At 40.4% G+C, this 13,965-nt stretch overlaps 1 protein-coding gene across 8 annotated transcripts in view; it reads left to right on the top strand.

Annotated features, from left to right (window-relative positions):
* Window positions 1–3,309, top strand: part of ERBIN (erbb2 interacting protein) — a 118,051-nt gene extending 114,742 nt beyond the window's left edge. For all 8 annotated transcript variants that reach the window (XM_065657835.1, XM_065657837.1, XM_065657840.1 and 5 more), the window contains one exon: window positions 100–3,309. In XM_065657835.1, coding sequence (XP_065513907.1) covers window positions 100–207 — 108 coding nt within the window. In that variant the 3' untranslated portion in view covers window positions 208–3,309. The remainder of the gene's footprint in view (window positions 1–99) is intronic.
* The last annotated feature ends 10,656 nt before the right edge of the window (window positions 3,310–13,965 follow it).

Raw genomic sequence — 13,965 nt, 5'->3', positions numbered from 1 at the left:
AAACCTCAAAACTTAAATAAACTAACAGGAGATATGAGAGATGTTTCACTAACATGCCACATGAGACTGTCATTTTCAATTTTAAATATTTCTTTTTAGGCTAATGGATACAGCTTCATCAATATCGATCATGGACAAGCAGTATCTTTGCTAAAGACTTTTCAGAATGCAGTGGAACTCATCATTGTGCGAGAAGTTTCTTCATAAATACTGTGGATTGTGGGGATAAGACAACCGGATTCATTGAAGGACTTACAGGAAACTGAATATTTTGCCTATTTTTATACATGAAAGGAACTTGAAAAGAATTATGATCAAAATTTGTACAGGAAATACTGAACTCGTGGTTAAAGGGGAATAAAACCACTGTATAGAAACTACAGGAAATCATTTCGGAAATGCATATGGTGAATAAACTTGGTTTTAAGCATTATAGTAATCTATGGATCACTCCTCCAAGAACAAACCTGTGTTGCTTTTTTGTAAAGATGGTAGGTTTATTTTTGGATAATTCATACACATTACTAAACTTTGTGCAAGGCTTTGCAAAGCCTCTGTTGTAGCCAATGGACAGATGGCAGGGCTGTCTGTCCTGTAGCTGTTTATTGCCTTTATTTTTATTCACCAGATATTAATGTGTTATGCTGAAGCCACTTCTGTAAATACAGAATGGGGATATAAAAAGTTGGCTTTGCTATGTGCACGATGTATAGGTGAATGGCTAGATGGAAGGCAGTGCTGGTAGGACAGAATAAAGGTCAGGTGAAACAACTGTTTGCAATCTAAATCTGGAATTGGGAAAGAAGAAAAAGTGTTTTCTGGAGTGTACGTCTACCAATAGAAAATGCAATAAAAGCTTATGGTGTTTTTAAAGAAGACTGTAACTACGAATTTGTGTTATTCTATAGGATTTGTTCTTAGTGTAGTCATTGAATATTCATTTGCCACATGTGATTCATGTTTAGTTGGGTTTTCTTGCTTTTCTTTTTCAGCTGTACTGTGGAAATGTGCCCAGAGGTTTTTCTCTGCCGTGAAAATCCCAAATTTTGTGCAAATGGTGATACTTTTATCTTTATAAAAAGTACTCCATTTTAACCTTGTAGATTTTTAAAATGAAACTGAAATGGCCAGTTTTTACGATTGTTGCCTGTAATATATATTTAAACACACACAAAGTAAACAAAGTACGAAGGGTTATAAAAGACATCTCGATCTTGTTTGGCCTTTGCATTCCTTGTCAATCAAAAAGGAAACCATATGTGTGGAGCTAGGTAACCAAAGCAAGTTTGTGAAACTTCGAACAGTGATGGAGAATTGCTGTGGTGAGATGGAGAGCAAGGGGAGGGTGTACTTGCAACCCACCAGTTCGCAGTGATGTTTCTTAAAGGGCTGTTCCTACAGGTAACATTAAATGTGAACTAGACACTTCAGAGTCATTAAAGGGTTTCTAACTATATTAATGTAATAGTGATTTACCACAGGCTGCCTTTGTTCCTTATTACTGTATAAAATACTCAATTATGCTTCTATTAATTTTGTTTACCAGAAACATTAACTTTATTTTTCTCTTTCTCCTTTGTAATTTAATAGACACTGCATAATCTGCAGTGATAATTAATAAATGGTTGTTATGGACCAGGGAAAAGTGCCACAGAAGACCAATAACTGTTTTTAATTAAGGCTAAAGATTAGCCTGTCATTGGAGCAATATTAAGTTATTGCAGTTCATTTTTAATTACATATATGTTGGTGGTTTGAGACACACATAAGTTGCTTTTTTCAACCCATGTGTACAAAAGTAAATGCTTTTAATAAAGCTAGCAAAAACACCGGCTTCCTTTAGTTTTGGGACAATGAGCTGGAAGAGAGAGGAATTATACACAGCTAGTGGTAATAAACAGACAGTACTTTTAAAATAAGTGAACTCCAATATTATTGCACTTCTTTCAAAGATGTTAACTATTGCTTATTGTACTGTGTATATTTCTAATAATTTTAATTGAAACCCTTTAACAACTCTTTGTATATTTTAATTCTTTTTAGTTGATTTCAGTAATATTTACATAGAAAATGATTTTTTTGATATATTAGCAGAAATGTGTTGTATTTTGATAAAATTCACTTATTTTCTGTGTGCTGTTAATCTTCAAAGGAAAGAATGAGAAACATAGCTATATAATGGCAGGCTTCAGTGTTCCCCTAAGATGTTTTGTTGTTCTTTAGTTTCTGGTTTTTTATTGAAAATGCAAAAAGTGCACATCACATGTTCATTACTTTTAATCATGTTATTTTTATCACACACTGCCTTTTAAAGGGAATGCATACAGACAAGTCCTAAATTACCTTGGTCTTCTACATAACCTGCATCTTTGGGAAGGGAAAAGTCCAAAAAGCAGAACTGATTCTTTACTGATCTTGGACTGACTTTGTATACATTTTGCAGTACATTTAAATGTAATTACCAATGAATTATACTGTATTGTGTTTTGCTTTAATGGTAACAAAAGTTTCAAATGTTGTTGTGTCACTTCATTTTCAGAATCATGTATCACAGGAAAATTCTACCAAAAACTGTTTGGCTGTGATAGAAGTGTAGAAGTAGAGATTTATAGCAAGGAGTTTAGTACTTCTTGTGGAAATACTTGGCCAAAGCTTGTCTTCATTAAATTAGTAACCATCTAATAAAACATGGATTATGCTGATTTTACTCAGTAAATGTTGGAGTTTTCAGTGGATTTAAATGTGTTTGTTCCTTCAGTGTCTGTGTGTAAAGGTAAACACGTGTCAAACTAGATGATTTTGCTGAGTGGGAGAAATGTCTCCTGAACTAGTCCAGCCAGGATTCAGCAGCAGGAGAGACAATATCAACACTTTTCATTTTGAATGCATCTTAAGCTACATTTTTGAATAGAATAAAATCCATCAGCAGCCCAAATTACTCACCATGGCAATGAGTTGATACAAACTCTGTTAATTCTTTCTATTCTTAATAGTTCATTAAAGAATCAGTTCAACTGATGTAATGAAAAGATGAAGTCTCCCACATATTTATTATGTAAATATTTTTTGGTTTCTTTTTTGGACTGGAGTTAAAAAAAAGTGTATATACTTGAAAGCATTCTGTGAACACAAACATAGCAATAAACAACACACAGAATCAAACCTTTATGATTATTTTGGTTTTGTTTAGAAATATTCCCTTGTCAACAGCTATGAAATGTTTTTATTGATCAGCATTTATTCAACATTCCAAATTTTTGTATATAATTAGACTGTTTCTGAGATAACACATGGGGAATAGATAATAAACTAATGCTCTTTAAAGGTGTGTGTAATTGACTTATTTAACATCTAGGAAATTTTATGTAACACCATCTTCTGTAGTTTCTGTAGACCTTAGTACACTATCAATATACATTAGTAAAGTCTTATTTGTGTTCCTGGCTCTGTGCATCTCAGTGCCCAGGGATCTCCGCTAGGTGATTTCATTGCAAAACCGGGTTATTCACAATAAGTACTTCTATGAATAACCCAGTCTTGCAATTAAATGGGCTCGGGCAGCTAGTGGCTTCTCTCCTGAAGACATGAGTGGTTGTTACCTGATGCAAACTAAGCAGTTTCAATAGCAGAGAGCGGTGACTAAGTCAAGGAGCAGGGTTAAATTAAGAGTGTCTGGAGAGAGGTACCTCTGGCGAGAGGTACAAGGGTTATGTGTTAAAGTGAAGTGGTAGGCACAGAATTTCACAGGAGAGGTAAGTGCAGGTTTAAATCCAGTTGTCTTGGAAAACACCTGACAATGTAGTAACACAAACTTAGGGGGCTTTTCCTTGTATATGTGGATCTGGTATATCAATGTCAGTACTTCCCACTTCCTCTACACATAAAACTGATTCCAAGTGTAACTAACTGCTTCCTCCAGGTGGTCTGGTGTGGCTCAGGGTCAATCTGTCCAGATGCTTTGCTTGAAAGCACCCTCAGCTCTTCCTCAGCTTTGGGGGTGGTGAACCTCAGGTGGAACAGGAGCCTTACACGTGGTGCTGGAAAACACCTGCTTCTGGCCATTGCCTCCCACTGATATTCTGCTTGTGGCTCTGCTGGTGACAGGCTGCACAGGTCTTTGCTGCGGTGGGGGTCTGCGGCTGCTCTGGGGTCTCTGAGGAGCTCCTGTCTCTAATGCTGCACAGGCTCCTGACTTCAATGACTCTGTTCAGCAGCAGAGCTCTCCAACAGCAGCGCACCTCCTGCAGGAAAGGTCCAGGAGAGGTCCCAGGCGCTTCCTCTGCCCATCGAGCTCAGACACAGGCCTGTCCCCAGCACCAGCCAAACGGGTGGGAGTGTCACCCCCCTGAAGCAGGGGCAATGGCAGCAAAGGCTCCAGCCACCCTGTGTCCAGGGCTGCTGGCCACGCTTGCTGGAAGCTGCCAGAGCTTCCCCAGGCCCACAGCCCTGTGGCTTCCCTTGCCTTGTATGTGGTGGCAGCGGGTACCCTCCAGTTCCTCAGGGTTACCAGGAGTTTCCCTCTTCTAGCGCTACGAGGCTTGTTTCAAGTACAGCATCACCCCTACTTGTAGTCCAGCCCCTCTTCTTTGCTGCACTCCCTGATCTCCAGCTCTCTGCCGCCTTGTGTTTGCTATTTCTGGTATTGTCTGCAAGAACATGACTTGTATTTCCATACTGCAACCTGAAATATTGTTTTACATTAAGGATAAGAAGTATAGAAAAAGAAGCGACTATTTGGCCTAAAGGAAGAGAAAACATGAAATAAGCATTACAACCTACATATTATAGACTAGATCAGAAATACTCTGCTCAAAAGTAGGTTGCAATTATTGCACTTAAGGGAAAAATCTATTAAGTAGGTATGGATAAACGTTACTGAGCTGTGAAAGATTCAGTTAACATGTACCTTGTAATGGCCAAGTGAGAAGACTTTCAGCCGGTCACATTTATACGAATACCAGATGAAAAGTTTTTGAGATCTAATAAGAAGGTGCAAGAGAACAAGTATGATGTGGCTGAGCTGGCGAGGGTCCCGAGATGCTGAGAACAGCTCCCCCTGAAAGGTCATATTGCTGCAATGACAGCTTTTCTGCATGGCTCAGACTTTGAGCACCAGGAATTAAATTTCTGATGACAGTAGTCCGCAACATCTGTTTTTGCCAGCTGCACAACACAAAGGGGAATATGGAACTGCACTGCATACATTTCATGAGGCATCACTGGACATTGCAAATTGCTGAAATATTTATGTTTCAGTATCGTCCAAACTAATAAAAAAACTGTGACAGAATATCCACTCCTGTTTGCCAGACATGTGAAAATACCAATTTGGACAAACTTCTCAAAGACTATTTCTTAATAGAGAAACTGGTGGCAGAAGAAGCAGATGCTCTACGGAGAAATTCTCATTCAATTGCTAATGTTGACGATCTGTGACAGAAACTTTGGAGGAAAAAAAAAAAAACAACAAGTTGACAAAAAGCTTTCTACTGAATTATAAGTATGCACTGGCAAAATACGTGATTTGAAAGTATTATGCAAAGGCTCATCATAACATTTTAGCATATTTGATTTTTGTCTGCAACAACTGCCATGCACAACAGAATAATCAACAACTGGTTTTGAATATGGAGAAGGTATTTTTGCTGAGAATGTTTCGCCAGAAGTACTTCAGTTGAAAGCCATATCCCCTCTACTGAGCAAGTGAGGTTTTCTAATAAATATTGAAATAGATATTAACATCTGGTTAGCTGACATAATACTAAGTCCTGGGAACAATGAATAATCATGTAGAATTGTCTCATTTGCTAACTGTAATGAGAAATGACTGATGAGGTTGGAGTTGATGCATGCAGGGATTAGAAACTATGCTGAAAAGCCTCCAAACAGATACAACCTCCAAACAATTTCTTCTGCTGCATTTTAATTTAAAAAGCTATGAAAATACATTTGGTGAATGGAATAATGGGTCTGACTCTGCAGTAGGTGACGTCCGGTGTTTTTTAATTGTAGATTGTAATTATTCTGGTATAGCATTAATCATGATATGCCTGTATTTTAAGGCATCTTAAGATACTAAAAAGAATTTTCAACATTAGTACTTAACTGAACTTAATTCACATTGCAATGATGTCTATTTTATACCACTTCCAAATAAAATTTATTAATAAAATGTTAATGTTCATTTGCACTGAGTTATACTCTGCTATGTTTTCAAATTTCACAATTATAAAGCTGGGTAGATGAGGGAAGAGCAGTGGATGTTGTCTACCTTGACATCAGCAAGGCTTTTGACACCATCTCTCACAACATTCTCATGGGCAAGCTCAGGAAGTGTGGGCTGGATGAATGCACGGTGAGATGGATCATGAACTGGCTGGATGGCAGAGCTCGGAGGGTTGTGATCAACGGTGCAGTGTCTGGTTGGAGGCCTGTAGATAGTGTTGTTCCCCAGGGGTCAGTATTGGGTCCAGTCTTGTTTAACCTGTTCATCAGTGACCTGGATGACGAGACTGAGTGCACCCTCAGCAAGTTGGCTGATACCAAACTAGGAGGAAGGGTTGACACACCAAAAGTCTGTGCTGCCATTCAGTAGATCTGGACAGGCTGGAAGACTGGGCAGAGAAGAACCTGATGAAGTTCAACAAGGGCAAGTGTAGGGTCCTGCACCTGGGGAGGAATAACCCCAGGCACCAGTACAGGTTAGGGGTGGACCTGCTGGAAAGCAGTGCTGCAGAGAAGGACTTGGGAGTTCTGGTCAACAACAGGTTGACCATGAGCCAACAATGTGCCCTTGTGGCCAAGAAGGCCAATGGTACCTGGGGTGCATTAGGAAAAGTGTGACCAGCAGGTTGAGGGAGGTTGTCCTCTCCCTCTACTCTGCCCTGGTAAGGCCACATCTGGAGTACTGTGTCCAGTTCTGGGCTCCCCAGTTTGAGAGGACAAGTAATTAGTGGAGGGAGTCCAGTGGTCGGCTACGAAGATGATGACGGGCCTGGAGCACCTTTCTTACGAGGAGAGACTGAGAGAGCTGGGTCTGTTCAGCCTGGAGAAGAGAAGGCTGAGAGGGGATCTCATCAATGTTTATAAATATCCCAAGGGTGGGTGTCAAGAGAATGGGACCAGACTCCTTTCAGTGGTGCCCAATGATAGGATGAGGGGCAACACGCACAGTTTGAAACACAGGAGGTTCCATCCGAATATAAGGAAAAACTTCTTGGAGGGTGCCAGAACACTGGAACAGGCTGCCCAGAGAGGTTGGAGAGTCTCCTTCTCTGGAGACATTCAAACCTGCCTGGACACATTCCTGTGCAATCTGCTCTGGTGAACTGGCTTTAGCATGTGGGTTGGACTGGATGATCTTCAGAGGTCCTTTCCAGCCCCAACCATTCTCTGATTCTGTGATTCTGATCCTTTTTTTGTCTGTGGAATCCTATATCCTGATTTCTGATGCCATGAACAAGGCTGCGAACTAGAAGTACTGGCAAAGGGTGACTGTGTCCAGACCGCCTCATCTTGTCATGAAGCAGAACAGACATGATTAGAGTTTTAAGTGTGCAAGTTACTGTTATTCACATTTTTTGCTGTGTCTCAGATAGGAATTTGGTTGACTGACATAAGCAAAACTGGTGTTATTTTTCCAACTTAAGGCAAAAGAATTATTCTGTGAAATTCAGCATGCGAGAGCAAATCAAAGCAGCCACTTCAGCTGCAACAATACCTGCATTATCATCCTTCAAAACAATATCCCCAGACCAAAAACTCACTACTGTTGTGATTTTTTTCAGTTCCAGGTGATATTATCCAGCTGAAGATGATATTCTATGAACTCCATGTGTTGGCAGTTGCACTTCCCCCTCCCCACGCCCTGAGAACTGGTGTGGCAGTTGCGCATCCCCCTCTCAGAACTGGGGCCTTCAATGGGCAGTTATCGGCTCTTTGTGGAGACCCAGAGTCGGCGGGCAGGGTCGTCAGCAGAGGAGGGGCCAAGAGCGCCCACAGCCCAGAGAAGCCGAGAAGCTTCTGGAATGCCCACAGCCAGATCTGAACAGACTACAAATGGGGTTCCCGCCGGCAACTCCCTTTGTGTGGTCTCCTCGGAGCTGCGGGTCTGCTGTGCTGCCGGAGTCCCTCCCCTCAGACGGAGAAGCCGTCTAAGGTAGCCTCCCGGGATGGGGAGCGCCTCACCTCTGCGTGTGGGTGAGTGATAAATTACTGAATATATGCTTTAATAAGTCCTTGTCTGGGACAGACAAGTGTAAATTCCTCATCTGGGACAGACAAGTGTCGAGTCCTGGCCGCAGTGGGCTAGTGTTTATCTATTATGGGCAAACCGGGGCAGAGAGGGCTCTGGTTTGTTTTCTTGTGAGTGCGTATGTGCACGCTGTGGATCCTCATTATTCTTATTTCGCTGCACCCCAAATAATCTCCTAACCTAATATCTGAACCTGTATCTTATGTCATCGGAGTGCTAACTAATTGTATAAACCCCGTTTCTAATCGGTTTATTTGCTGTACTTTTCCAGCCACAATAAAGTTGTTTTGGACCTTGTTGTCTGCCTAAACTTATTTTGGGGTGCCTCCGTGACATTTAAATGGCGTAGTCGGCAGGATATTAAAAAAAGGAATTATTTCGGGGTTACGGCTATAATAATCCTTCCACGACTGCCTGCATTCGGGCTGAAGCGAGGTGGTTCGGTCCTGAAATTATCGTAGCTGCGTGCGCTGTGTTCTGTGTTGCCGCATGTGTTTGTCCTGCGCGAATGCCTTAAGCAAATACGGGACCAGTCAGGGAGATGTGATTATAAGAGGGAGCTGGAAATAGATCATTTAAGAAGGAGGTTGCGTTTGTTAGAAATAAAGTGGTTGAGGGCGGAATTGCTATGGGAAGAAAAGCGCATGCGTTTGTTAGAACAAAGGGATGGTGTTTGTTAACCCAGGCAAGACCCCCCGCTAGGGCTCCCCAAATTCGGAAAGTAATTGCGAGCCAGGGGCACCGGTGTGTAACTGAGGACTGGGACGGAGATATCTGGGGAGATTCTGAAAATAGTGCTGGTAAGGAGGAGGTGGAGACAAAGTACGTGCGTCCTCTCATTAGAACTGAGACCCATACGGGACCACGGGGTGGAAATCCGCCCCCAGATGGCTTCCTCCGGACGGCTCCCCAGTGCCCCGGGAACCTGAACTCGGCGGCTTGCAATCTAAATTCTCATGCAAGCTGGGCGAAATAGAAACTGAATATCTTTGGCATGTTTCACTTATGGGGCTTGATGAGATATCACTGAGTAATGAGGAAGTTACGGGCTTGTGGGAACCTGACGTGTTTTTAAGTGACGGTCTGAACGGCTCACCCCCTCACTCCGGGAACGTGAGGAGAACAAAAGAGTTTGGAGAACAGGCTGCGAGTCTCCCCCCAGGCCGCTCCCCGCCACTGGGGAACGTGGAAAGACCAACACCATTAGTGTAGGAGGCTTGCCGGAGCTAGTTGAGGGCGTTCAGGGGTCTGAGAGAGGGTTACAAGGACTTCTCCCCACCGTGGCTGCGCCGGTAAATCCGACCCACGTCCAGCCGCTTGGGCTGCCGAACGCCTTAAAGATACGTGTCCAGCACCTCAGGGAGACAATCCAGGAGGCCATTGACCTTAGCAAGTAGAACCCCTGAAATCCTCCTGCACATGTATTAACCTGGGCTGAAATCCCGCACAACTTAGGCACCATGCGGACAATAAACCCTCGCTTCCAGTGTCTACTGCTTTGGGACTTGCTGGATCCAGGAGGCCACACAGAGAAAACGAGTCGCAAGCCTCTGTGACACTCCAGTTTATCAAGCCAATATGTATTATAACAATTTAACTATTACACAAAACCCCAGATTTCATATCTAAGAGGTAGATGGGAACTGTGTTTGAGCCCCAGAGTCAGACACTAAAATAGAAAGGCCCATTTCTGCACTTTCTCCATGGTATGTGAAGTTATTCGGCTTTAGAGGAATGGATTTTTTGTGTCCTAAATGTATTTAAACTTCTTGCCCTGCTCATAAAAATTCTGGCTGGAAAGCAGAGGAAGTTTTTCCTAGCGATTTCCAGAATTTTCTATTCAACTTCTTTGAACTATCTTGTTCAGATAGGTATTCTGGAGATTTAAAACCATGTTCCCTTTACATACACCTACATGCTGTGACTCACAGCAAGATGAACCTCACAGCAAAGGAAAAAGAGGCTTTTTTTCTTCAGAAATAGCACGGACCTACCTGAACAGGCTCAATAGCATGTGCTGCCAGAAAAACAGCAAGTAGCAGTTCTCTCAGCAGACACTCGACTAAATTTTAAAAAGAAAAAAAAAGCTGAATTTTAACATTTTCTTTTATTTTTCCTACACATACATATCCACACACAATGATTTTAAAGGTATAACAGAAAACTTCATATAAACTTAGAAAATGGATATGTAGAATTTCATACACCTTAAAAGAGGGTGTTCTAAAAACCCCCTCTGAAGAAGAAATGCTTCTGTAATTCAAGAAGTGTTGTCTGGAAAACAGATACTAGATTTCATAAGTGACTGAAGAAATGCTGCCCTGAAATGAAAATTGGATGCAGAATCTGTTCTCAGATCTCTCTCTTACCCGCTTCGGTCCATTTTCCCAGCCTGTAAATAGTGGCAATAATCTTCCTTTGTTAAGATGGGCTTGGAGACCCAGAGATAAAAATACTACATAGATAGCATTGGTTGCCAGTTAAGTCCTCATCTTATTTCAGAGTAAGTTTAAAAAGAATTGAAAGTTGATAAAAACTATGCCATCTTTGATTCAAACAATTTTATGGGGAGGAGAACTTCATTATAAAACACACTCATACAGCTGTTAACATGAGCCTTACAACTGGCACTGCTATGCTAAATACAACAATCTGAATTTTTGTTTGCCATAAACCAGATAAAAAGCAGATGCAGAAATCTCAGTGGTTTCAGTTTACCAATACCAGTTTATATAGATGACTGCCATCCAGAGGCAGGAAATTTGAACGGGTTCCAGCTGCTTACACTGACTATGTAGAGTCCATCTATAATCTCAATATAGGTAGGACTTTAAGATTTCTGGATTGAGTTTCACCTGCGAAAAACACTACTAACAGAGAAATCTTACGCTAGAAAAAGCTTTTTTTTTTTTTCTGAGTGCAGATATAAAATGGATCTTATACTTTGTGAAAAACAGGTTTGGTTGAATGCATTTTATATAATATTTGATAGTACAGATGTGGTGGATTAGGGTTTACTTCACAGAATTAAGAGTTTGGTTTTTGTAAGATGTTTTCATCTACTGCACAACAGTCTTCTAAAAAAAAGAAAAAAGAAAATTATACTAAGGCACATACAAAAAAGGGAGCAGCTACCTGATAAACCTGAATGGTGTAACAATGGAAAGGGGGTGAAAGCAATTTCTAGCATTTGGGAAGAACTCTGGGTTTGCTGGAGCTTTAAATGAAGTCTATTGTCTGTGAAACACTAGAAAGTTAACATTTTTCCCATTTGTCTGTGTGTACTTGAAAGCTAGCTCAAGTTAACTTAAGGTATGAATCTGAATTGCATTAGATATTTAAAAAATCCTGCTTCCACATGCAGTTTTATTCCAAAATACAATGTGCTGAAATAACTGTAGATGGAAGCATAACACATTCCCTTGTTTTCAGATTTCATGTTAAGCGCCTACTCCGATGAGAAACAGTTTGTACTATCAGAACTGACGTTTTGGGCGCGTGCAGAACTTGGCAAGCTTCTCTGCATTAATTCACACATTGACTAAAATTCCTGACTGACTATGAGAGGCAGAAAAATATCCTGACCTGCAGCACATGTCTGAGCAAAAACTGAGAAAATAAGAATATTATCAGCAGACAATCTGAACAGGCAGTCTACTGTGAGTAGTAGGAGGACCTGGCATTTTAAGATTATGCCTCTGGATTGGAGAAGGAATATTTGTGTTGTAAAAGACACATTTGTTTCCTTTGTTCTTCATTGCTCATCTATGTAAAACACTGAAATTTTGTTTGTACAGTAAGGCAAATGGTGAAAAGTTACTGTGTATGGAAAAAACTTACGGAGCAAAAGCTACACAAATGGCTTTTAGTGGCATTCTAACACTGGTTGTGAAAAAACATTCAGAAGAAAAATGACATATTTTTGTTTGGATCTCTTCACTAGATTGATATATGTCTATTTTAATCACTCATACACGTAAAGATTAAGTTAAGCATATAAATTCACTACGTTAAATAAATAAAAAGTAGTATACTGAACACAACTTGAACACTTTAATGAGAGACAAAGGTGCTAGCTAGCATTAAATGATGGCAGTATTTTAAACATTTGTACCATTAACTTGACATTTTCTCAAAGTCTCCATAAGATGTCAAAAGTTCCCTAAATTCAAACCGCCTTCTACAATGATTATTTTAATGTTTCAACTTTTTTTTCCCCTAAGGGCTGCTATGTTTTTTGAGTTCAGTGCATAATTTCAGAATTATGAAAGCCTGACTAAAACAAAACAAACCAACCAACCAACCCACAAAATCAAAACCAAACAAAAACCACAAACAAACAAAAAAACAACCAACCAACCAAAACTGCCACCCCGAACAAAGAGTGTGTTGTTTAACATCCTGCAAATGTATTAATGTGAGTTGATATGTAAATAGACTACACTGAAGCATCTAGTCATTTGACAACCAAACTCAGACGAGAAATGCCCACAGAAAGGAGTATCAACCATATGGCCATCCTACCACCACATGGGCAGTTCTTCCCCAAACAATGTACCTATTGGTCTTTCTTCTTTGTTTAATGAAGTGTTGAGTAAGTCAGGTGAGTAACAGGTGTTACAACAGCACCCATCACCACTGGTGACTGAGAAAAATATTGTGACAAGTAGGAAAAGCAGTTTGACACACACACACAAACACTTTGACAGATACAAACCTCTGAGATCATCCAGTCTTCCTGACAGTGATGCAAATTCATTGAGATTTTCATGTACCCACAGAAGGTTTCTCAGACAAAGATTTTGTGGACTATCTTACAGTCATACTTAGGTTGGCAATAATATGCTCGATGTTCTATGTGCTGCTTGGCCAATACAAAGTATTACCTTATATGATCTACTACGCAATTCCAAACATTGTTTGCTACATTAACTGTGAAGCTGGCAGCTAGGCTTTCCTTGCAGAAATGCTATTTTTCCTTTATCATATTTTGGTAGAAGTCAAGCATTGTTCCTTTCTATTCTAGGAGAACAAACAAATTGTTTATGCTTGTTCTCCTGTTTGAAATAGTAACACTAGTCTCACTTTTTGATCACACTGCTTCAAATCCTGTTCAATGTAGTTGTAATAGAGCAAAACATTGCTGGTTCTCTCTAGTCAAGGGTTTTGGCAATGACAGGAAGAATTAAAGTCTTTTAGATTCTCTCTCCTTGAAGATGGTACGTAATTATGGAAAATATCAGTGAAGTAGTTCAAAGATCTTTTAATATATGTAATAAATAATCAAAGAACAAATCATTCCACTGTTAATTAGTAGATCTGCATTGACTACAGAGATTCTGAGCAAGGCAGCAATAATATAACACTTTGAACACATACTCAAAGACTTCCTGAGATTACTAAAGAATATTCCCATTATTATAGAAAGTTAACAAAAAGAATTACTCCGAGCTTCTTATCAATTAAGAATGATTGAATAAGTGAATTCAGTTCAGGAAAGCACCTTTAATTCTCATAGAATTGTGGGGTTCCTGAGGCTGGGACGGCCCTCTGGAGATCACCCAGTCAAACCCCACCCTGCTCAAAACAAGCTCAACTCCAGCAGGTTGCTCAGCCCAGGTTTTGAGTATCTCCAAGAACAGAGATGACACAACTTCTCCAGGCAACCAGTTCTTGCAGTCAACCATCCTCACAGTAAAACAAAGGGTTTT

Source organism: Caloenas nicobarica, chromosome Z, assembly GCF_036013445.1.
Source record: "Caloenas nicobarica isolate bCalNic1 chromosome Z, bCalNic1.hap1, whole genome shotgun sequence".
Lineage (NCBI taxonomy): Eukaryota > Metazoa > Chordata > Aves > Columbiformes > Columbidae > Caloenas > Caloenas nicobarica.
This window is presented reverse-complemented; position numbering and strand designations above follow the sequence as displayed.